This window comes from Stegodyphus dumicola, chromosome 6 (genome assembly GCF_044657685.1).
Source record: "Stegodyphus dumicola isolate Sdum_Otavi_A_Nest chromosome 6, ASM4465768v1".
NCBI lineage: Eukaryota > Metazoa > Arthropoda > Arachnida > Araneae > Eresidae > Stegodyphus > Stegodyphus dumicola.
Genome location: NC_140773.1, coordinates 188835691 through 188860353, shown reverse-complemented (window position 1 = coordinate 188860353; position 24663 = coordinate 188835691). Strand labels below are relative to the sequence as shown.

Sequence of the window (24663 nt, the reverse complement as noted above, 5' to 3'; positions counted from 1 at the left end):
AAAATATGTGTTAATCTCCTTTGTTTAACGCTTCAAACAGAACTTGTCAAAGGAAAAGTGTTTTGAAATTGATTAATGTGTTCCGAATATATGATTCGTTCCTCTGAATCATTTAAGACTCAAAACCGCTTTATTCGAGTCAAATTTTCACTTTAAAACAACATTTTAATGGCTCTCAAATGCCCAGATCTTTTCCCTACATGTATTCGCAACCACAGGACTACAGAAATAATATACAAAAGTATAAAAGTTTTTTTTTATTTTGCATGTACTCCTTTTGGTTATGTCTTTCATGGAGAAATGGTTAAGGCCATCACTGAGGAGAAATTATAATTTTTCAGTTTAGTTCTGACTTTTCCTTTGAATTTTATGACTTTCGGTTTAGCAGCATTCGCGCAGATTCGTCTCTTTGTTTTTAAAAAGCTATAAAAAATGTTTTTCAATACTTTATTTTAAGAAATCGTTTTGGACTTTCTCAAGTGTTATATATATATATATATATATATATATATATATAGTTCGAAATACGATCTTTCTACATTAATACAGATAGTAAGTACTTCGTGTAAATAAGAAAGAAAGTCTACTAGATTTATCTTTTTCGCATGATTCTGTTATATATATATATATATTGAATTAATGAACTGAAAATATATATATATATATTGAATTAATGAACTGAAAATATATATGTATGTATAAACTTAAATCAATAAGATGCGTAAAAATGCGAAAAATTATACCACGTTAAATTATATTGTTTTTAAAAGCAACAAATACAGTTCTATATCGTAAAAACCATCTGAATATGAAGCAAATGAAATAAATCCTAAATTTTAAGATTCTAACATGGGACAATACATAAGAAATAAAAGGACTTTGGTGTTAGCTATGACGTATTACGTTCCGTCTATTATACTTTGGATAACATTAACTTAGTTTTGGTTCAGTTTCATTCTAAGTCGTTGTAAAATTTTAAGCCTCATATATTAATTTCACGATTATCTGAAGAGTTTTGTAATTACCTGCGTCATTAGTATTATGTAAGAAACACATGACACAAATTAATTTTGAGATGACGCAGGTTAGAGAGATTTATAATGAAAAGTTACTATCTGTAAGAGAGAAAGCGGAAAATAACGACATTAAAAACGAGAGCTAAAGGACTATTGCAAATTAAAGTTAGAAATTTCTCTTACCTCTTTATTATCTTACACACTGATACATATATGTACACTGCTCAAAAAAAAAATGGGACAGTCCTATATCTCCCGATCTACTGGGCCGATTGACAAAATTCAAATTGCGTTCTTCATGTCTCGAAAGCGCGACTTAGGATATATATTAGATTTATATATAGCACTATTCTAACATAGGTATTTTGACACAAAATCTAACTTTTTCTGAAATAACATACCATTTTTTTGCATATTTCGATTCTACGACTCAAATTACGCCTAAATATGAAATTTTGTAAAATTTGGAGCGAAATTTACGGAGAAATTCACAAATTTATGTTGGCGCTTTTTTTTCAGTTTCCGCCAAGAATACTTTACTTTGCGAACTTCTTAATATATGGCAACCTAGTTTCCTTAGGAAAAAAAGTCACCATCGTTTCTTTTTTCCAAATAATATTCTTTATATTATATTTTTAATTATAACTTATTATTTTAAGTAATTTTTTCTTTTCGAATTTCATTTTAATTGTTTAAGTAGCACGTTTTTTTTTTTTTTTTAAATTTTCTATTTATTCCTTCGAACTGAGCATTTTAAATATATTTATTAATATCAATTTTCCAGAATTTGATTTTATTTATTTGAACTGCGTTTTTTTCGGAAGAATACTTTGTAACCCAGACTACGATGCGTTTGAAAACTGCATACTATATTAAAAGACAAAATGCAGTAAAGCACAGTTTTACACGCCTTTCAATGTTCCGTTCAGAAAAAAGATATATAAATAAGAGAGATGTATAACCGATATTTTAACTTAGGATGACTTGCATACACTGCTTTAAACAGTTTTATCATTGTGCCTATTGCTTTAGACAATTTTATCATTTGGTTTCTTAAAATGTTATTCATATTTTAGTCAAATATTTTATTTTTGAAATCGCAAGAATCAAATATCATAAGATTGAAAAGTTTTAAATTTAAAAAAATACGAATACTAAATTTTACGAAAAAATTTATTTTTCTTCTCTGTTTCTTTAAGCATTCTGAAAGTATATTGAAAAGTATCCAACTTTTCGAAACATTTTGGTATTTCTGACAATCATCTTAAATAAAGTTATCACCTTCCATTTCATAAAGGCCCACAAACGGCCGAGCGGTAAAGTTGCTGAACACTGGTAGTTCACTCCGGGGTTCTAACCCCGGTAAACGGGCTGGTTGCATGGGCGTTTTCGTGGATTTTCTCATGTGTACCGCGTATGACAGCTGGTTTCCCTTAGAAAGTTCTTCACGAAGTATTTCGTCAGAGCCTTTATCAGTCTTTAGAGGCTAAACATTTTGAAGCTATGAGATGAAAGGAAAGACTGGTTTCATCAAAAGGTTTTGGTTTATTTTATTATGACAAAGCACAGTACGGCTATCTGCCTAAGGGGAGGGATGCCTTCCTGGAGGACTTTCTAAGGGAAACTGGCTCGCATACACGTTACACATGGGGAAAACCACGAAAACGCCCATGCAGCCAGCCCGTTCGCGAGATTCGAACCTCGGACCGAGCTACCAGTGTTCAGCGACTTTACCGCTCGGCCGCTAGTTCATCAGGAAGGGAAAAAAACATCTTTAAGTGACATCCACATACATCCTGGATAAACTCCTGAATCTTCAAATAATTCGACTGAGGAAATCATGGGATTTACCATTTATGATACGATATGATGTTCTATAACGTAATTTACACAACCATATAGTTTAAAACCAGTCGCTCTTCACTTTAATCTACAATGATATCGTTTTGTCTTTTCTGTTAACACAAGCTCAATTGATGGTATTTGCTGGTGTACTCGTCCAAGTGTTTTCTCTTTGAACACCTAAATTCTTTGAAGTATCCTGAAAGTATATTCGAAAGCGTCCAACTTTTTGGAACATCTTGGTACGTCTGACAGCCAAATTTCCCTGCAAATTTTTGCTTACTTTTCTCCCTAATTTTCTTCTTTCCTTCTACAGTTATTTTCAGTGCTCACACAAGAAAATTAAGATTTTTCGACTGCTAGACTTCCATACATTTTGCATTCTTGTCAATTTTTTAAAATATCAATTATATGAATTGCGTTTCAGCTAAAGACAGCTTTTCATTTTCTAGTCATTTTAGCTATAAATAAAGTTTAAAGCGAAGTCCAAAGGATAAATAATTTAATTAAAAATTTTTGCTAAATGACAAAGAAATAAAACAGTCCAGCAGGGTTTATTCTGTACCACAGAGTAACCCGATTCTTATATCGGCTGAAACAATCTAAATCATATTAAAGATCATGTTTTTTTATACAATCTATAACGCGAGAGAAAAAATTAGCTTCTTAAAACATGCTTTCTAAGAGAATTAATATAAAAATTTATATTTATGTATATATTTTTTAAAGTTGGGACTTGAACCAAACTGTCAGACTTTTAAAGCTTATTTTACATGGTGGTTATTATTAAAGTTCCACTTTGAAATGGTCATAAAAGGAAAACTACCGGACCAAATGTTATCAAACTTGGGAATCGTGTAAAGGAGGTTATGAGAATTTATTTTCGGCGGAAAAAAAAAAAAGAGTTCAAAAACTCACCATCAGGGGGAAAATGGCGCTGTATACAATATTGTTAAATGAAATAAGACACGAAAACATCTGTTTAAAATGTGTTTAATATTTTCCGAAACGTGCTACAAAGCATGTTCAATGTAGCGTCCAGCATTTTCCGAAAGCAAGTTAAATCATGTTACTGCATTCTCAACAGCAGCTCTTAGCATATCAAATTTGGTTTTGGTTTGATTTATTAGATTACGGCAAAGCACTCGAGGGCTATCTGCCTTAAGGAAGGGATGACCTCGTGGAGGACTTTTTAAGGGAAACTGGCTCGTATACACGTTACACATAGCATATCAGGAGGAATGTTATCAGTGTATCACATTTTTCATTTCTGCCAAATTGTTTAGATTATCACCATAAACAATGCTTTTGAGATAACCTCATAGACAAAAGTCACAGAGGTTGAGGTCTGGTGGGAAGAGGGGAAGTGTTGGCCTATAAGACGTTCATTTGTGAAATGTTGCCTAAGTAACTATGCGACACTCTTGAGGTGGTGCCCAGCCCTGCATAAAAATCGTAGTATCTAAAATGCCACGTTACTGCAGTTCATGTATCACGAAACATTTTAACATTGGCTCTAAGGAACTGCAATCGCAGTGGTCCAGCTGTCGACTGCTCTTCAGAAAAAAATGGTTCAGTTATAAAACTAGCTGTCATTCAACAGTAAACGGTGTGAAACGACTGTTATGCAATCAAATGCAGTAGGAGAATGCAATGGAACTAGATAGATAACATGAGAGATTTCTTTGGCCCAAATCGATTAAAAGCGTTTTGAATCAGTATCTTCATGTTTTAGTGCCGAATTCAGGCTTCAAAAATTACAAATTAGCGATCTGTAAGAAAACGACTTCCAGATTGTACGCACTTGTGAGAGTGATTTGCGATCTCACGTTTTCTAATCGCTAATTCGTGGTTTTCACGGACGAAATTCTCACTTACAGGGATGGCGCACTCGACTTTTATCAAATTTAACGCTTTTAAATGGTAATTTGCCTATTTCAAAGTTTCTTAAGGGTATACAACCTATTAAACCCGTTTAACAAAAGGTTAAGTTAGATTCCGACCCATATTTCGTTTAACAATATTGCATACAGCGCCATTTCCCTCCCTCGTGGTGAGGTTTCGAACTTCCTTTTTTTCACGGAAAATAAATTCCCATGACCTCCTTTACACGATTTCCAAGTTTGATAACACTTGATCCTGTAGTTTTCGTTTTATGACCGTTTCAATGTGGAACTTTAATTATAACCACTCTGTATATTATTAAATTTTAATTTGAAGCTATGCGTTATATGTATACCATGCGTAAAATTTTCGCTTTTATGGAAAAATAAAAAATCGAAGCAAATATACTTAGTATAATGGACCAAAACTGAAAACATTTCCCCTCCCTCCGAAAATAAAATATTGAAATTTCGAACTTGAATTTACTGGGTTATCGAAATATTTAATTTGACTTATCTTCTAAGTCCTAGTTCCGACAACAATTCCGTCAAAAATTCCGAATTACTTAAACAAAGTTAAAGATTTAGTATATATTCACTGTATGTTAATAAAGTAATCAGAGTGTAATAAAAATAGATTATAGAATTTACGCTTATGTAACTTTTTGTCTGACTGCACAACATGTAATGGAATAGAAGGTTTGTAGAGATCTGTTTTTCACATGCCTCTAAAAGTAGATGTCATATTAATTTTGTCTCTTCAATGTCAAAAAACTTTCCTTTGAGAGGCAACTTTAGTTTTTGAGAAAGAAAAAAAATCACAAGAAGACAAATTTGAAGAACATGCAGGACGATTGAATATACATACTTATTTTCCGAACACAAGCGGTTCTCCGACTGGTTATTGAATAATGAAAAGATGCATTGTCATGCAATACAAAACATTTGGAATACGTTTTCTGGCTGAATAACGTAAGATTAAAAGTCATCTGCTTAATTCACATCCATTTACAAGTCAACTACTCGGGCAATTGCAGAATCGTTTTGATCCTGAGCTTGTAAGACAAACCTAATATCACTGGATTTAAACACTTCTTTAATCTTCCGAGAACGTTCCTTCTTTAGCTCATATTCCAAGAATATTAGTTAATACAATTATTGCCAAAGAAATTGAGTATTCATTTGCACTACGGCTTGGTAGTTTACTAACGAGTTAACAAAACTTAAATTCTGCTTTTTGTGTCAAAGAATACAACAATATTTTAAATATTTACAAATAAAATATTAAATTGGAGATTTAATTGGAGCCTCATCAGTTGCCTAGCATTTGAAAAAAAAATATTGTTAAATACTAATTGTTTGCTGCTCAGTCTAACCCAGGCTGCATGGTTGGTTTTCGTAGTTTTTTAGGTTCTCTTTACAAAGATTCTCTATGAAAGCATCTTAATCAAATAGCTCCCATGTTCTTTCTATGTTCAAATAACCAACTAACCTAGTTTAAGCGCGATTTCCAAGTGAAGTTACTAGTAAAATCCGAATACTCATTAAAAATCCTGTAGCTTGCCAATCGGGAGTAACATGAAAGATACGGAACCAATAATTGAAATGTTGTTACGGTACGCCTTTTCTTAACTTAGATGGTCATTCCTTAATTAAATAGCCCACCAACAGCCGAGCGGTAAAGACGCTGAACACTGGTAGTTCGGTTCGAGTTTCGAATCCCGCGAACGGGCTGGCCGCATGGGCGGTTTCGTGGTTTTCCCCATGTGTAACGTGTATACGAGCCAGTTTCCCTTAGAAAGTCCTCCACGAAGGCATCCCTCCCTTTAGGCAGATAGCCCTCGTGTGCTTTGCCATAATTAAATAATCCAATTCAATCCTTAATTAAATATAATTGATTTGTAAATTCTACTAGAACTGACGGTAAGAATTGAAGTGGAAATAAGTAATAAGGTGTGCAATCTTGATTAATAAAAAATTAAAAATATTTGCATAGAAAAATGTTTGCATTCAGACAAAGTTTTTTGAAATATTTGCAATTACTTTATAAGAAGGATTTATTAATAACAGCAATAATTACTTATTATATTACTGATGATTAGGATTCAGTTCTTGACAATTACATTCTAAATTAGAATTTTAAGGATATAATGAAAATACGCTACGCACAAAAATACATTTTAGGAAAAAAATGAGTTTATTTTTTATGTTTTAAAACTTCTTAATTCATTTAGTAAACATCGTATCCTCGTTGTTTATTGAATCCAGAATGTTGGTGTCGTTTATATAATTATTCTTACTTGTCCACAGAATCTGCTGACTTATCCAGCCATTAAGTAGCTGCAGATCATTTCTACATAACCATTGAACTTCCATTAATTCAGTCTCTAGAGGGTTGTATGTTTATATCATAATTTGACTTTTATAAAAATGATTATTCTAAATATTATGTTTCTATAAAAATATATTGTGCTTTAAAAATATGGATAATAGTATCAGCCACTTCAAAAGCAACAGTTTGTTTAGAAATAAATTATGCAGTTAATGTCATAAAATTCAAATAAATATCAAACGAAAATTCTCAGTTTTAGACAATTCGCTTTAAACGAAGTAAAGTAGCAGACGATAAAACGCCGAAGGTAAAAATTTACTCTTACAAAAACTTACTCTTAAATTTTTTTAAAAAAGTAAAGATACGAGAGAAATTAAAAAAAAATAGTTAAAAATTTGAATAATATCATCTATAATTTAAAAAATAGCCTTTCATATAGTATTAATAAATATTTATTACGCATCATTGAGGGGAAAAATGTCATATAATTAATTCGCCGTAAAATTCTACTTGAAGTTTAAGGTTAAAAATAGCCGTGGCAATTCAGTGTAACAAAAATCCATAGACCACATTTGGCGTTATTATCGCTCAAAAAAAACGTGCCAAATTTCAAAACGCGAAATTATGTAAATTCGTGTATATCTTAGAAAATTTTGAGTAAAAAAGTCTAATTTTTTGCAGATATGCTTAAAAATACACCTACTTTAAGATGATGGTAAAAATTTTATAGGTTATAATTCAAAATTTTTTTCGAAAAATCTATAGAAATTATTTAAAAATAAAAATTTAAAAAATAAAACGCAAAAAATGGGTAAATTTTATTTGGAATGAACCAAAATTTCGAAATGTGAGAGAAAAAATCAAAAAAGTTTAATAAAAAAAGAGATATTAATAAATATTTGCCAAATTCAATTAACATTGAGGAGCTAAAATTTTGAGAGCTAATATTTTAAAAACTAATCGTACGATTTTTACAAAACTTGGTATTCTGGCATAATTTGAGTCGTAGAATCGAAATATGTAAAAAAATTGGTATGTTATTTCAGAAAAAGTCCGATTTTGTGTCAAAATACCTATGTTAGAATAGTACTATATATAAATCTAATATATATCCTAAGTCGCGCTTTCGAGACCTGAAAAACGTAGTTTGAATTTTTTCAGTCGCCCCAGTAGAACGGGAGATATAGCACTGTCCCATTTTTTTTTTTTTTTTTTTTTTTTTTTTTTTTTTTGAGCAGTGTACATTTCTACATATTTGCATGTATGGTACATGCAGAGGAAAAATATCTTGAAATGCCTTTTTATTCATTATTTTTGCTTTTCAAAAAGAAAATATACGTAAGATAAAATCTTAAATATATTTTTAAATAACTTCAAAAAGCGTATATAAATTAGCTGATTTCTATTGTTTCCGTCCTGAAACCAGCATATATTTTGAATTTAAAGTACTGATATGCTTTTTTTATGTTTAATTGATTTAATTTTTATTCATTTGTTTCTTATGTAATACTGCGATCGTGCATACTTACTAAACACCGAACATTCAAAATGAAAATTACTGTCAAATAATACTAAAATCAAATTATTTAAAATTCAGTTAAGATAAAATATTAGTAGGTTCCCCTTTTGAGACATAAACTAAATTCACCATTTGGAATCTGCTGTTCTAATGTTAATTCTTCCTTTTAATTTTCCTGGTGCATTATGCAAAAATATGCGATATCTTATAGCAATATGCTTACTGTCATCGTAAAATCATGCACTTACCGTCTAATTTATACCAAAATAACATATTCATCACAACACCATTGGGAAAATTTTAAAAATGGTCTTTATCACTCTTGATGTGAATATCCAATAGTGCGCCACCTATGCTGTATGGAGTTAAGATCAGGAAATCTGATTGGCTAGTCCATGCGGCGAATATTCTCACTTTCCAGATAATCGTCGACCAACTGAACTCTAGGTTACTGAGCCACAACTTAGCGTTACCATTCATTAACAGTAACCCAGGACTAGCTGCGGCTCTGAAAAGTCAAACATAGGGATTTCCTGTCTATTACTCATAACGGTCAAGGAGCTTTTCTCAAATACATGCAAGGGTGTGCAGCCAACCAACATAATGCCTGCCCAAACCATTTTACTTCCGTAATGATCCTTTTCCCTGAGGAGGGAGTATCGTGTTCCAGGTTCTCTCCAAATACAGGCAAGCCGAGAATAGGTGTCCAGGTTGAATTCCTGTTCATCTGTAAAAAGCACAGTCCTCCATTAAAGTCTGGTCCAAGGCGCATGTTGTGTACACCATGCTTAAGACGCTCTCTTATGTGCTGCAGTCAGTGGGATATCGTGACCGTACTTCGTGAAGCCTTCTGCCAAACGTAGACCGTGAAACTCTTCCAGTGGCAGCGATAGCTCACGTGAGAACTGTAAAGTTGTACCAGTCCTGCGTTGCCGCGGTTGAAAGTGCCAAATAAAGATATGCATTCGCCGTTGTGGATCTTGGTAGACCTTGTCCATATCTTCTCGATATGGATTCAGTGTCCTGAAGCTGTTCCCACAAATTGCGGACGACACTGGATATTACATTAAGCTTTATAGCCACCTGCGCTTGTGAATGGCCTGCTTCTAATCTACGGACAATTCTACACTTAATTCCATCATTCATACGTTCGTGGCTACTGATTTTACAGGATAACCTAAAAAGTTACCCTATTCTCTCGAGAAATATGGCGAATGTCGTGAAGGAGTACTAGCACACAAATGGCCGAAAACTCCTCCTGCGCTTCTACCCCTTCCACACTCACAGCTGCGAAGATACGCCACGTTTACGCTTGCGTGTTCGGTTCTGAATATTTTCATACTTCTTTGGCGGCGTAATTAGAAACTTTGCTTCAATACACTTCGAAAAAATACTCAATTTGCAAATTCTCTTTAGTGTGCTCATGAATGTAGTTACAACTGAGTAACAAACACTTTCGAATTCATGAACATTTTTTTTTCTGAATTTTAATATTTCTCGACAGGCAATTTTAATAAATTAAGCTTCTATTTTATATAAGTTAGTCATACAAATCTTACATAATAATAAACCATAACTTTATTTTACTTGAATTTTAAGCATTTAATTATTTTCTATTTTTGTGTAATTCCTATTAAAATGTTTTTACTGTAGCTAACAATCAGCCGGGTTTTTTCAGGTGTATGTGTTGGGAAAAGGCTCTCATGTTCCAGATGCTGACATACCTGAAACATTTCTATGGCAAATAGTGAGTAACAACTTAAACTAAGTTATTTTTTTTAAATAGTGAACATTGGTAGGGGTTTTACTTTATTTATTATTACTTTTATTTATTATTAGCTGTTTTTATTTAAGGAAGGCTGGCTGTCCTATACGTTCTTATTTTCCTACCAGAATGAGTTTTCAGTTTCACATTTTATGCAAAATAGGGGAGAAACTACGATTTAAGCTGAGATCTGAGGTACTTCAGTTAGAGACCGTGATCTGCCTTTCGGCCACTTTGTTTCTACGAGTCAAAGCTTGCTATTTTACAGCCATGCTTTATTACATGCCTGTTAGGCTTGCTTTGACTAGTTATTTGAAAAAGGCAAATTTAATTTTAGGAGAAAATCGTGAATTTGTAAAGCAACAGTCATTAACCCAGATTTTGTTTTACCAGGAGCTATTCCGGCGATTCATCCCTACTGTCGTTTTCAGTTGCAGCTGAAAATGTTCATTAGTTTACGATGTCTATTACTTTTACGTACAATTAATTGGCATGCCACTCTTTCCCATCAGAGCAACAAATGTTAGAATTTATATAAGTATTAAAGAAGGAATATATTCAGTTTGTATAAAAGTAATTACAATATATACAAAATGCAGTTTCAACGAATTATTATTTAGTAGAAATATCAGGTGGTTCATTTTATCGTCTTTTAAACAAGGACATATTTTCTGGTATTATTTATCAAGCATCTACAAAGTTGCTTTCATTCGAAAAAGCAATAACAATTATTTTATAAATATTAAAGCTTCTTAATTTTGATTTTGCTCAGATATATGGCTATACATGTGATTTAAATTTTTTTGTATTGCCTGCTTTCTTATACCAGTTATTAAAAATTCTACGTTTCGTAAAAGAAACATATATATCGACTAGTCGTGTTCACAACTTGTACTGGTTCGCTAGGTATAGATAAAAACAACACCAAATGAGATTGCCGCAAAGCAAATAAAATATTTGGTGACAGAACAAAGGCGTCAACTGCAAGATAAAAGAAATAAAATGTCTCGAGTTGAAAATGGAGGAAAAAGAGGCATACAAGTAGATTAGCTGTCTTTAGAGAGACAATGGAAGAGACATCCTCAGTCAAGAAAATAATGACGCAATACACCCTCGAGACAAAAGACGGAAAATATTTCCATCCTTTGCGACAAAAAAGTATTCTTGAAAGCAAATAACACTGCAATAAGAAAGAAATCTAGGAAGTAACTAACATAAAAGCTCACCTTCTGGAGATACAGGTGAGAAAAAAGTGCCAATGCTGAAGTTAAATAAAACTTGGCTGGTTATTTGAAGAGTATATTTTCTTCCTTTATCTTGTCTCGAGAGGAATGAGCTTAATCTGCTTGTGAGTTATTTTATTGTTGCATTCGGAAATAAGACTTTAAAAGTCTCTAAGGATTGTTAAATCGTTTAGGTTATCGATAGACAAATCACCAAAAGAATCATGAGCAAAAATATTGGTATCATTAAAGAAAGTTATAAGAGACCGTAAAAGCTGGAGGATGCTAATTGGAAAAGCGATGTGTTTATTAGCACTAAAAGCCATTTTGAGTTTTGTTTTATTTTATTGTTGATAAATGTAATGAGCATCATCAAATCATCTGTATGCGAAAATAATTCTTTTGAGATTATCGATGGGGAACAGCATCATATCAGCTGTAGGATAACGCAAGTACTTCCGTATTATTTTCCATATTTCGTAAAGATATCCTATGGAGGCAAAATGGGAAAAATGTTTTTCATATACTTCTTGTATATATTGGTAACATATACGATACTATTTTGTTACAAAATCAGCGGCACAGATGTTTTGAAAAAGTATTTTAAATCTCCATGATTTTAATTACATTTTACAGTCTGTATTTAAGGAAACAAGAGCAAACTTAATTTTTCAAGTGTATTTATTAAATAAAATAATATGAAATTAAATTTATTCTTACAGCGATTATTAATAATTTTATTTTATATTGCATATTTTTACAGTAAGCCGATACATTCCATTCGAATCGTAAACAACGTATTTAATTTTATATTTTTAAAAGTGCATAGTCAAACACTGTTATAAATTTGTAATCTAATCATTGCGATATATTTATGAAAACATTCTTACAAAGATATTAATTGAATTTTGAATTTTTAATAGCAATATTAGGATAAAATAGGTTTTGCGTTTTTCTTGAAAGGCGAAAGAAAAAAATTCTAAAAATATAAATCTAAGTTTTTACTTAAGCATTTTATTCACATTCGAGTATTTTATACTTCTTGAAAAATAATGTACTTTTCGATGTGAATTAGGAATACCGATTAGACATAAATAAATATTTCTAAAGCTGTTTCGGTATAAAGCGTTTTGTATAATTTTCCAACTTTAACGCGTGCTAAATTTAAAATCGCATAATTTTTAAAAACTGCCAAAAGATAATGAATTAAAAAATCAGTTTTATTTCTTTAATGATGTGTAATAAATTTCAGGGAAAAAATTTATCTGAATATTCAAATTATATAATATTTACTTTTAGTGGTTTTCCTAATTGCTGATGGGTGGTTCGGTTTTGGTTTACGGTCGTCCCTGATTTCAACTGGTTCAGCTCTTGCGGTTTCATTTATCCATGATTTAATTCCTAGTCAAAAGAATTCTGAAAAATTAAATTAAAAAGCGGTCTCTAAGTTAGAAAATGAGAATGGATCCTGATGTGTTGAAAAGCAGCAAGTTAAATTCTCATTGGAGAACTTGTTATCCAATTACTATCATCACTACAAGTATTTGCAAGCAGTTTAAAGTTTTATTACTTATGGAGATCGCTGATTGAAAGGCATAATTTTGGCTTATTTATCGCTTCCCGAAATTGCGCATGATATCTTCCTATACGGATTTAGTGTTTATCCATTGCTGTATTGTTTCATAGCTGGGCATTGTAAACATTCAGGTTTAGAATAAAATATCAAGATGCTTTGTTTTCATGTTCATTAGTGAGAATAATAAAGGAAATACATAGTACTCGTAAATGTATAATGCAGCATGCACTTAAGTATTGTTTTATTTAATGTAATATCTTTCTTTTTGTGATTTATCAAATAAATTTTATTATATATATTTAGTAGGTTATAGCCAAAAATCTCGGACGAAAACGTAGCGGAGAAAACAACGCAAGGCGAAAACATTGTGGTACAAAAGTCATGGGAGAAAAGAAAGCGATGAGAAAACTTCGCAGTTCTAAAACACCGTGGTACAAAACATCATCGTGGAAAATAAAGCGGTTCAAAAATTTCGCAGTTTAAAAGTTCTTCGAAAACATCGTGGTAAAAAATAAAGCACCTACAAATCATCGCATGACGTTCATACCACACGCATGCGTTTCTCAGGTTTTGAAAAGTTAGAGATACATATTTGCGTAAAGATTTGGAAGCGCAAGATATATTAACGAAACTTCAAGAATAAATGGAAAAAAAACAAGGTATAATTTTCACCAAAACACAGTAACAGTATCAGATTAATAAACGTTAAAGAAAGTAATTTGATAATTAATTAGGCAATTTTTATAGAGGTAACCTCATGCAGTTATTTATCTTCCTTTTACTAAATATTTTTAGGCTCCACTTTTCATGAAAATTATGAGTAAAACGTTTTAAAAAAGACTAATTTCTTAATGGCATTTGCTAATTAGTTATATAAATTTAAAGTTCTATTAAGTGTTATAAGCTGCATTAATTTTCTTCTCAGTTTCAATTGCCAAATGCTTAAGTTTCCTTCATACTTTTTCAGCAAAATTTTATTAGTTCATTCAAAAATATGAAATATAAAAGTAAAAATATCCCACCTTTCTTCTTGCCCTCCAAACTCTTAATGCGAAAATGCATTTACAGCTCTTAAAACCTGAAAAACGCATGTGTGCGGTGTTATCGTCATGCGATGATTAATAGGTACTTTATTTTTTACCACGATATTTTCGACTACGATGTTTTTAAACCGCGAAGTTTTTGAACCGCTTTATTTTCGACGACGATATTTTGTACCACGATGTTTTAGAACTGCGATGTTTTCTCTTTGCTTTCTTTTATTCCGCGATGGTTTGTAACACGACGTTTTCGTCGGCGATGCTTTTGCCGCGATGTTTTCGGCGGACTCTGTTTATATGAATTGCACTAATATTGATTAACATATTGCCTTCAGTATTCTTATCGCCCCGAAATGCTGTGAACGTGTTTCTTCCGGATATCGGGGTTTTAATATCTGAAAATACCTTGAAAACTTGGAAATATATTTGAATATCATGTGGGAAACAAATGAGATGTTTTCCTTCTTTATATAAGAAGTGTAAATTTTCACTTATTCCAACAGACGATTTATGCATAATAAAGTTCATTTATAGTAAAGCGACTAAAAATCTAACATCGAAAAGAATATTATATTCCTTTCTTTATAGGCTATTGATTTCCGTTATTCATTTATATGACTGAAAATTACCTGATATAAACGTGCTTTGCATAAAGTATTATCGCGTTCTACGGGTTCGTGGATTTGGACTAATTGATGATAACATTTGATGATGAAAAAAAACACAATTTATTCGCCAGTAAGCTCTATTACACGTGACAGTTCAAAAGACACGTTCACACTCAAACACGAAAAACACGGTGAAACAATCAGCAACACAGCCTTCAGGCTTAATGGTTAAGACAGCTTCACGGCAAAGCACTAAAATACAGCTCTCAATTCGATTGGTCGCTCTCAAGTTAATCTCTGAACTCAACTACTCCCCCCCTCCGAGAAAACCTCTTAGAATGCGTTCCAGAATGTTCTCGCTTCGTCTATGAGATATTGCAAATTTCACGCCACATGTGGCAACTTACCTTTCCCTGTAACTTTCTGGCAACCCTAAGTTCGCCTGCTTTGGGGAGAAGCTAGTTCACCGCTTAGCCGTGGGCCATTTCACAACAGTCTTTTCATTGCTCTTTGTTTAAGTACTTTTTATCTACGTTAAATTCTTTTTTCCACACTCTTTAAATTTTGAAATATGAGATGCATTACACTTATTAATTTCGTTAAAAAAGACGATTTTATAGTAATTCGTTAAAAAGACGATTTTATACATATCACCAAGCTGGCAACGGTTTTGACGATTAATTTTTGTCTCCAAAACTGTATAAAACCGGAAAGAGCATCAATCCCTCAGCTGTTGTTATTAGCTGTTAGTTCAGCGCGGGTTCGGAGTACTGACAAAACTTCCCTCACTAGATGCGCTTTGCATCGCATTCTGTTTACGTTATTAGGAGTTTGAAGTGCATCTACTGATTGTTCTCTGTGATACTGTGAACACCTGTCCGTGTATTTCTGTGGAAAGTTCCAGAACTCTGAAGTGTTTCTTTTGATAAAATAAATTGTATTAATCTATCACCGGACCTGCGTGCATTCAGTCTGTTACGAACCTGTGCACACGTAACAAAATTAATAAAACTTTTGTCTATAAATATCGCTGCTACTAAAGTGCAGCCCTTATCCTACATCTCTTGCTGCTTTCTAAAACATACATCGTTTGCTGCACCATCTCGTTCTTTAAAAAAAATATATGCTGTATAAAATTGTAGGGCTGCATAGCACACCATAATGATGATGTGTGAACATATTTATGCATGTCAAGACTTGCTGCATTACTAAATAAAACTGTGTTGAATCAACGTAACGTCTGCACAGTTTTTCTCCTCCGTTATGTCATGTCATGTATCCATGCAGTAAAGAATCAGGTTACCTGTATTTGATGCTTTACTCTATAGAATGTATTACATATATATTATGCATACACGCATTTACATAAAAACTAATTTGATTACAGGAAGGAAAATCTGAAGTAGAAGTAGGGAACAAAACATATGAATTTATAGAAAATCAAACAATGTTACTGCAAGCTGGTGAAACGTAAGTGTAATTATTATTAAGCAATGAAAATACATTCAGGTTAGAAAATTAAAGTTGAATTATTGTGCATTTCCTGTTGTTTAATTTTAAATAAATTGAAAAAGGCAATAATATTTGTATCATATCTGTAAATATATCTTAGAAACTTTTATCTAATAATAAAATTACATATCAACCCTCGGAAGCAGGTAAGTATACAGGTTAAATGAAGTAAATGGAAATTTTCATAATCAGATATTGAGCATTCCAGCAGACTGCGTGAAACTGTGTTCCCCGCATCTGAACATACATTCTTTATCTTCGTTGGTATTGAGTAAAATGCTTGAAACTAGACGGTTTCAGAAAAAGTTCTTTAGAGTTTGCATATTTGCTTCGGAATGGGGCTCTGGGCTTCGTAGAGATCCTTTCACATTGCTAACGCGTCAAGAAGACTGGAAATGTACGATGAGGTAGGACAAGCACGTGGTAATGATTTACAGCGATTAAAAAAGTATCAGTTTGTCTTTGCTGAAGACACACGACATCGATAATGTATTCCAGACAACTACTTTTTGAACCCATGAAAAGATAAGCAGTATAAATCCTAGACTTGGCAATGCCTGTATGGCTTGAAACCAGTGCTTTGTGCATCCCTAGTCCTTTGCTTGTCAGAAATCTAATTTCCATTTCCAGTCACTTAGATCCATTCACATCGGCCATGATGAATGATTATTTACCTTCCAGCACGCACGTATGCCCAAAATTTACGACAAATTCAGTTTTAATGCACATTTTTCGCATATCGAAGCTGAGACGTCTGACGGTCATTTCTATTCCTCCCTTCTACCATTTACCACATCATGGAATGCGCCAACAGGAAGTCATTTGACTTTTTTTTTAACTGGGCTTTTGTGCTACGTGGCAGCTTTTTCATAAAAGTTACGACGCGCGAGTGGTCGTGTTCTAAAATTCATAAAATATTTTTTTCCTCAAATGTTTTGTATTTTTGTGTTATTAATTGCAGCGTATTATTTTAATTTGAATGCATTCGGCTCTGTAAATTTTATATCGGTTTTGATGGCAAAAAAATATGTGCAATCAGCTGATTTTTCTCGGATTGTTCAAGAATTATCTGATGAAGAAAAGGAAGACAAGGAAACCTTTGGATGGGAGAACAATAGCGATTTCCTTTCCTTATTTTCTTTCATTTCTATTTTTTAGAAATAAACAAAAGCATTAAAGTTAGTTAATAAAATACTGCGTTTTTGTAACCAGTAAGAAGTAAATTTCCTTGCAGAAGTAAGTAATGCTAAACTTACTTTTTTCCTACCAAAGCGTTTTCCTTTTTTATTGTCTATACTTGTCTTTGATGAATATTAAAATTAGCTTCGATTTTAAAATATAATTATTAAATAATAAATTAAAAATTTTCTATAATGAAATATATCATTGCATTTCCATCTCACTAACATAAGATCTTAAAAATAATTTACCTATATTTAAATGTGATATCATATGTATTTTGCAATAATATGATTAATATTTCATTTCTTAACAATTTTATTGTCAATATTCACTCATTTCTGTCGTTTTTCGTGCCAAAAACGGTAAAATAACGGATGTCGTAAAAAATACGAAACCCGCGTGCTCATGTAAAATTGCCAAGCTCGCATGCTGGAAGGTTAAGTTTTTAAATTGGTTATTACATGATTTCATCAGGAAGAATCCATGGACAGAATATGAATAACTAAATATGAAAGAAACAAAATTTTTTTGAAAGCTGTAAATTATTGATGTAGTATAGTCTGATTAAATAAACGCATATCTTTCCACAATGCTCAGGAATGTAATGTAATAGATGTACACCCTAATATCTTCCGTTCGAAGAAATACAGCAGCTGGTTTTAGACAGCTGCAGGTTCTGACTGTCTGATAATGGACAACAACTATGCTTACCAAAAACTGCTTTACGAATTGTTCATTAGCGAAACGGATTGATTATACAAAAATACTAGATATTGTTCAAATATAAATATAAGACTTTGAATCAACTTATTTGGCTATTTGAGGTTTTATCTTTCACTTAACTGATTTCTCACAATCTACAGAAGGGGAATGAAGTAAAAAATAATAAAAAAAAAAATAAAAAGTTTTTGAAGCATAAAATAATAAAATGTTAAGCTTTGTTTTTCCTCGAAGCCATTTTGTTAAATTTCTTCTATGATTTTTAGGTACGTGCTGAGAAACTCAACAGGAGGCAGGACTCTATCCGTAGTAATGAATGCAGAAAACTAAGAGATATATTATCAAGATTTCACGTTTAAGTGGCCGTACAGAAGCATTTAATATCAAGAATCAATCGTTGATGCATGTGTATTAATCCAAAAGTTCTTTTGTAAAACTAAATTTCAATAAAATATTTTGTACATTTTTTAAGCTATTCATTTCGTATGTCAATCCAATGAAACTTTGATCATCTGTATCTAACTTATGTGAAATAGTAGTATTTTTAACATTAGTAATGCAAAATAGCTAAGTTTTCAGGAGTCAAAGTTCTGAGACATTAAATTCTTTTTCATGTTTCAGTACAAACATTCCTGTACTGTAGTCCAGATTCTCATGTTAGCATGCGTAAAGCTGTAATAAGACATCTTTCCATTTGAGCATTCATTCTTGAGATATAATATCAATATATACATTTCATAAAAATATTATTTTGGTTTCCGATAAAAGTGTATAAGTATAAAATGGATGTCTGACAGCGATCCTTTTCTTTAACTTCTAATTCGATTTCTGAAAAGAGTATTTCTGATTTTTTCCCCTTTAATTTTAAGAACTGTGAAAATATCCTTATTTAGCACAAAACATTCTTTCCAAAAGTCCATTTGTGGAGCTTCATGTAAAAAATCAAACAACAAACATACATACACAGTACTTTCGAAATTTCAAACATTTAAATGTATAAATACTTATCTTTTGTAACTTCAAGACAGGAATTCTAATAACTCTGTTTAATGTAACTGAGTTTTATCTAAAATTTTTTCGCCACTTATAACACTTACGTTACTTTTTTTTTAAATTTGTCAGTTTAAAAAAAAAGATGCATGTAAACAAACATACAAAGAAAGATTTACATAGAAACCCATGATCTTTCAAAAATTGTCATATCGGACTTAAGTGTACATTAAACAAACTCATCTGCTAAAAATACCAGAATCAATAATTTTATAATTTTCAAAAAATAAGAATGGAAGGCAACAGATAATGGGATCAAAAAATAAGATGGATATTTGTGTATACTCTGTATTAATGCTGGTCAAAATACTGTGTTTTTTTATACACATAAAGGAACTGTATTGGAATCATAATATTCAGAATATTCGAAGCTTCCATAAAGCTGAAGTGGAGAATCCCTTTTAATATCGTTATCACAAAGCCTAAACTAAGCCTAAACTAATCACAAACTAATCACAAAGCCTAAACTAAGAAAAATATTGAGTAAAAGATTAGAATAATTCTCAAATATGAAATCTAAGCAGCTAAATTATTCTCCAAATGAAAAGCTAGAAATAAAATGCATTTTCGCCTTTTACTTTGTAGTTCAACGATAAATGCTTCAAACCCAAATGTGAGTAATGTATTTTCTCAAGCATTTTGTAATTTCAATTAATTATGCATCAACTGTCTCCCACTGACGATTAAATACGTTCATCCGTTTAATAAATCATCCCAGAAGGAGCTGAAGTTTCAGTTCACGAGGATTCAGGCTTTCTTCTTGAATTATCCATCTGAACTCCTCACGAACCACACCTATTGTGGCACTCTCAATCCTAGGTTAATCCAGAGGCTTCCGTTTTGCAACTTCCGGAAATTTGCAGCCGCTTTCGGATATGTTAATCACTTCCGGAGAAGCTGATTGCGCTTTTCGATGCTATTGTCGTCATTTCCGCTCCGGTGAGCTGCTTTGAATGTCGGAATGCTCGTGGAATATCCGCGCATGAGCATTCGGTTTTAGTGAATGAGCAGTTCCCACATTCATTTCTAGTATAAACTGCTTGCAAAACATTTAAATGTGGGTGTAATATTTGCTTAGAAAGTGCTTAAGGTGTTTCTTGTTTTCGGTCGTTGTTATTAAATTATAGATATTAGAAATTATTTAACACCTTATATTAGAAAATAAATAAGTTAAGGCCTGACAGTTAAAGTGCAGTTTATACTAGTTTATTAACCATTCATTTAGTTTAAACTGACTTATTAAAGTAATTCTGGATTAAACTATCATATTACGCCATTTTTTAGCTTACCTGCAGCGCGAGCTATGGATTATTAACTAGGTATGGATATTAACGCTTTTCAATATATTACCCCATGGTAACAATTTATCAAAATTTATCAAATTTTACCAGTTTAATAATAGGTATGTAGTTGCATGATAACAGATTTCAACCCCGAGGCCTTTTCAGGAGCTAGAAACGTAAAAAAATCAACTGGATCTTTCAGTTTCTAGCTGAGAACAACACAACAGCACTTATGGGAGAATGCAGCAAGTGTTTACATTTTCTCCCACATACGGAATGACATGATCTAGTTGACCAAATCCTGATGGTAACGAAGCAACATCGTCATCAGCATTATTATTATATTATCTTTGGAGTTTGTCTTTATGCAATAAGATGCAGTTAAATTTAAAAACAGAAACAAAACTCAGACAAAATAAGAAAACAAATCTGAAGTGGATTATACATGGCTTCCTTGTACGCGTTATTAAATTATACATATTTTTGCACGACTTCATTTAAACAAATTTCCTCGAACTTTACTGGACATATATTTCTTATTAAAACAGTTCAGTTCTCGCTCCACGGGAAGGCAAAAATACATAAAAACTCAAAACATGCTCATTATAAATTTTCAAATAAAGTAAACTAAAACACCGAATACAATTAAAAACAGTTAATAAAACAGTTTTTGCAATTAGAGTTTGTATTCAAAAACAATAATTGTGCCAACGTACAGGAAGACAAAATTTTAGGTGAACCAAAATTTAGCCAAGTCACCGCTGGAGAGAATGATCCTGAAATTGGTGCACCAACTTAATTCATTCATTAAACCAGTATGAATTTCTGATAAAAGCAAATCTGTCACGTTAGCTTCACTTACACTTTTAAATTCTTGATAATTCTACAACTATTGCATGCAGATAAACTGAAGGCTTAAAAGCCTTAACTAGATCATAAGAACAATCTAATTCAATTAATTTCAAATAAAAAATGGACTATTTAACAAAATATAAGAATAAACTACAGAGCTCATCCAGCCGGGTAAGGGATTGGATATGGCCGCATTCAAGATAATTTTATTATTGCAGAAAACAATTCTGGATCCGCAATATTTGATTTACATACGGACCAGCGTCTTATGTGCCCTACATTTTTGCTAGCTCAGCACATTTTCAGTGAACAAAGAAGGTGGCCGCAAAGCGTCTTGTCAGGAGGAAAGCATGAGCGAGTGTCGCAGCGATTCAGAGGAAGAAGGGAGGGATTCAAAAAGTTTCAGTTCCGAGTTAAAAAAGTTTTGGTTTACAATTATTTGATTCGGCAAGAGGTATCTACATTAAGCGTTACATAGGATCGTATGATTAATTTGAATGACGCAGTTTAGATTTATAGCGCTATTTTTAAGATAGAGAGAGGAAGTCCCCCCCCCCAAATTAAATGAAAAATAAAAGAGGTTATATCCAATTAAAAGTAGAAGTTTGCTTTTTATATTTTTAAAGTTTGTTTTTATATTTTTATATTTTTTATCTTACATATATACGCTTGGTACGATCGATTGTAAAAAAAAAAATTGCAGGGGCGCAAGTAGATGTTATCGCAGTTCCTATACAAAATTTCAACATTGCACGGTTAATCTTTCTTCAATTATGCGAGATACATAGATACGTACATACGTACAAACGTTACGGAAAAATTTCCCATCTGAATCCATTCTACAATTAATTTTGAAAAAAAAAAAAAAAAAAAAAAAGTACCCTTTATCCTGCCGTTCGTGCAGATATCACGAAACAAATGTCGCCCAAATGGATTCAGGAGCGGTTAAAAGGAATAGTATCCTAAATTGCTCGCGATTACAATATTTCCTTTACTTTTTACAATAAAAGTAAAAATGTTAAAATAATAAAAAGAGAATTTTATATGTGATCTCGAGCTTCCCAATAAGGTTCAAACAGAAATCTCTATTAGAGCAGGATAAAGAAGGAGTTGCAGAGAGAAAACTGAATTTTCGAAAATTCCTATCTTGTTTAGGTGGGCAGGCAAGCAATCATGTCCGACCGTTAGTAAGCGAAAATATGCAGCGGTCTCTTGAAGGTATCTTTTAAATCAAGACCCTTGCTGCAGACTTTATTTTTAATCCGAGTTTGACGATCACAAATACAAGAATTTTGAATTTTATTGACAGTAATCTCACAAGATGTATTAAATAATGCTTTTTAGAAAATGCATTGCCCAGTTTTAGTACGCTTCTTTTCCGTCCACTGTCTTATTACTGGAGATGAGTCCACCATATTTTGGTTTGGGTGTCACCATTTTATGCGAGCGAGAAACAGGAGAATTCATCTGTGGTCTCACGGGATTCAAGCACTGGATCATCCAGCTATTAGCTGGACGTGCTAACTACTGCGGCAACGCAGAAGTTAAGTTAATTAAAGACGAGCAACTCGAGGACTATCTGCCTAGTGGGAGGGTGAAGAAGGTTCTAAGGAATGTGGAATTCCTTATCTTATTTGAGACTAATGTTTAGAGCTTTTATGTTCTGACAGCAATTAAAACAAAAAAAATTAAAAGCAGAAAGCAAAAACGTTTTATACAGAAAATATGGATGCAATTATTAGCTGAAGAATCGTCAGCATGTGAAGAGTATGGTGAAGAAACTGTACTTAATTAATTTAAGAATTTCTTTTAAGTAATTAAACCATCTGAAATATTCTAATTTTTGAAAATTTTGATAAATTAAGTTGGTTTGACACTTTTGATTTTTCATACGTTTACTACCTTTATTTTGTTTTTCTTTATGATTGTTAAAAACGTATTTTTGCTGAAGGAAATTCCGCTAAGATATGCATGAGAAAAAATTATACAGTTAAATTAATGAACATAAATCCCACAATAAAAACAAGATTCTACTGTCCTTTTATTAATTGTTAGTCATTAAATCTGATGACTCCATAAACTATCAAAATAAATCTATAATTCTTATATATTAGCAATGTAAAAAGATTCCATAATAATAGACTGAGTTAATAAAATTTCATCATGAAATCTTCAAAATGTTGATCAATTATCGGAGGTAAACTAGTTCCATAAACAATATTCATAATCTTAAAAATACATTTTTCACTTTAATCCTTTTATCATGTCTAGCAGAGAATAAACACGAAAACAGGTAATCGCTTCTTTAAGCTAATTCTAAAGACATGTTTACCAGTGACACAAAGATTAGAAGCGCTTTTAAGAGAATATTTTCCCGAAGGGTTTTGTGATTATGTACGAATCAATCAGCCCAAAAGTACAAAGAAAAATTAAACTGAAACTCTAGAACATGCGTTCAGGCATTTTATCTTATATTATTTTAATGAAATACAGTTTTCTGAATGTCATTCAAACAAAAGCGGTTGAGACGAAAAACAACTAAAAATATTAATTAAAGCTTCAGAAAATAATTGTCTCTAAATACTATTTTGAAAGGAAAAGCTGAAATAATTCTTTGGGTTAAGACTTTGACTAAAGAAATATCTCCGAATAAGTTCACTAATTGACAAGATTAAAAAATTATATTTGAGTTATTAAATTCTAGCTGCTTTATAAATTCTAGCTTCTTTCTTAATGTAAAAACATGTTATTTTATCCGAATAATTTTGTATGAGCTGGTTACAAATGAATATACTTCATCTTCGGGACATATTCTATATATTAAAAGCATTTATTTATATGTTAAAAATACTTATAATATTGTGATAAAGTTTCACAATACATTTTCCATTTAAAAAAAATCTGATGTGTACACCACTAGACTTCCTTGCACGGAATATTAAATTATGCGCATTTTTTGCTGCATTTCTTTTAATCTTATTTCGTCAAATTTCATTAGAGATATAGTTCTCATTCAATTAATTCAGTTCTCATTTCGCAACAAGGCAAAAATGCATAAAACCTGAAAATATTTTTGTCAAAAATTAAAAAATATAGAAAAATATAAAACCCCAAATGTAGTTAAAACAATTAAAAACAAATCATTCTTACAATTAAAATTAGAGTTTCTACGCAAAAACAAGCAATTCGGCCAACGGGCAAGAGCGCAGACTTTTCGGTGCACAAAACTTAACGTTCACTTTTGGTTCCACTCGGCAAAC

General features: G+C 31.9%; 1 protein-coding gene across 2 annotated transcripts in view; it reads left to right on the top strand.

Moving 5' to 3' along the window:
• LOC118185478 (3-hydroxyanthranilate 3,4-dioxygenase-like) overlaps window positions 1–18684 on the top strand; it is a 168951-nt gene extending 150267 nt beyond the window's left edge. For both annotated transcript variants that reach the window (XM_085819276.1, XM_085819275.1), the window contains 3 exons: window positions 10271–10339; window positions 16192–16274; window positions 18485–18684. In XM_085819276.1, the coding sequence (XP_085675402.1) occupies window positions 10271–10339; window positions 16192–16274; window positions 18485–18548 (216 nt within the window). In that variant the 3' untranslated portion in view covers window positions 18549–18684. The remainder of the gene's footprint in view (window positions 1–10270; window positions 10340–16191; window positions 16275–18484) is intronic.
• The last annotated feature ends 5979 nt before the right edge of the window (window positions 18685–24663 follow it).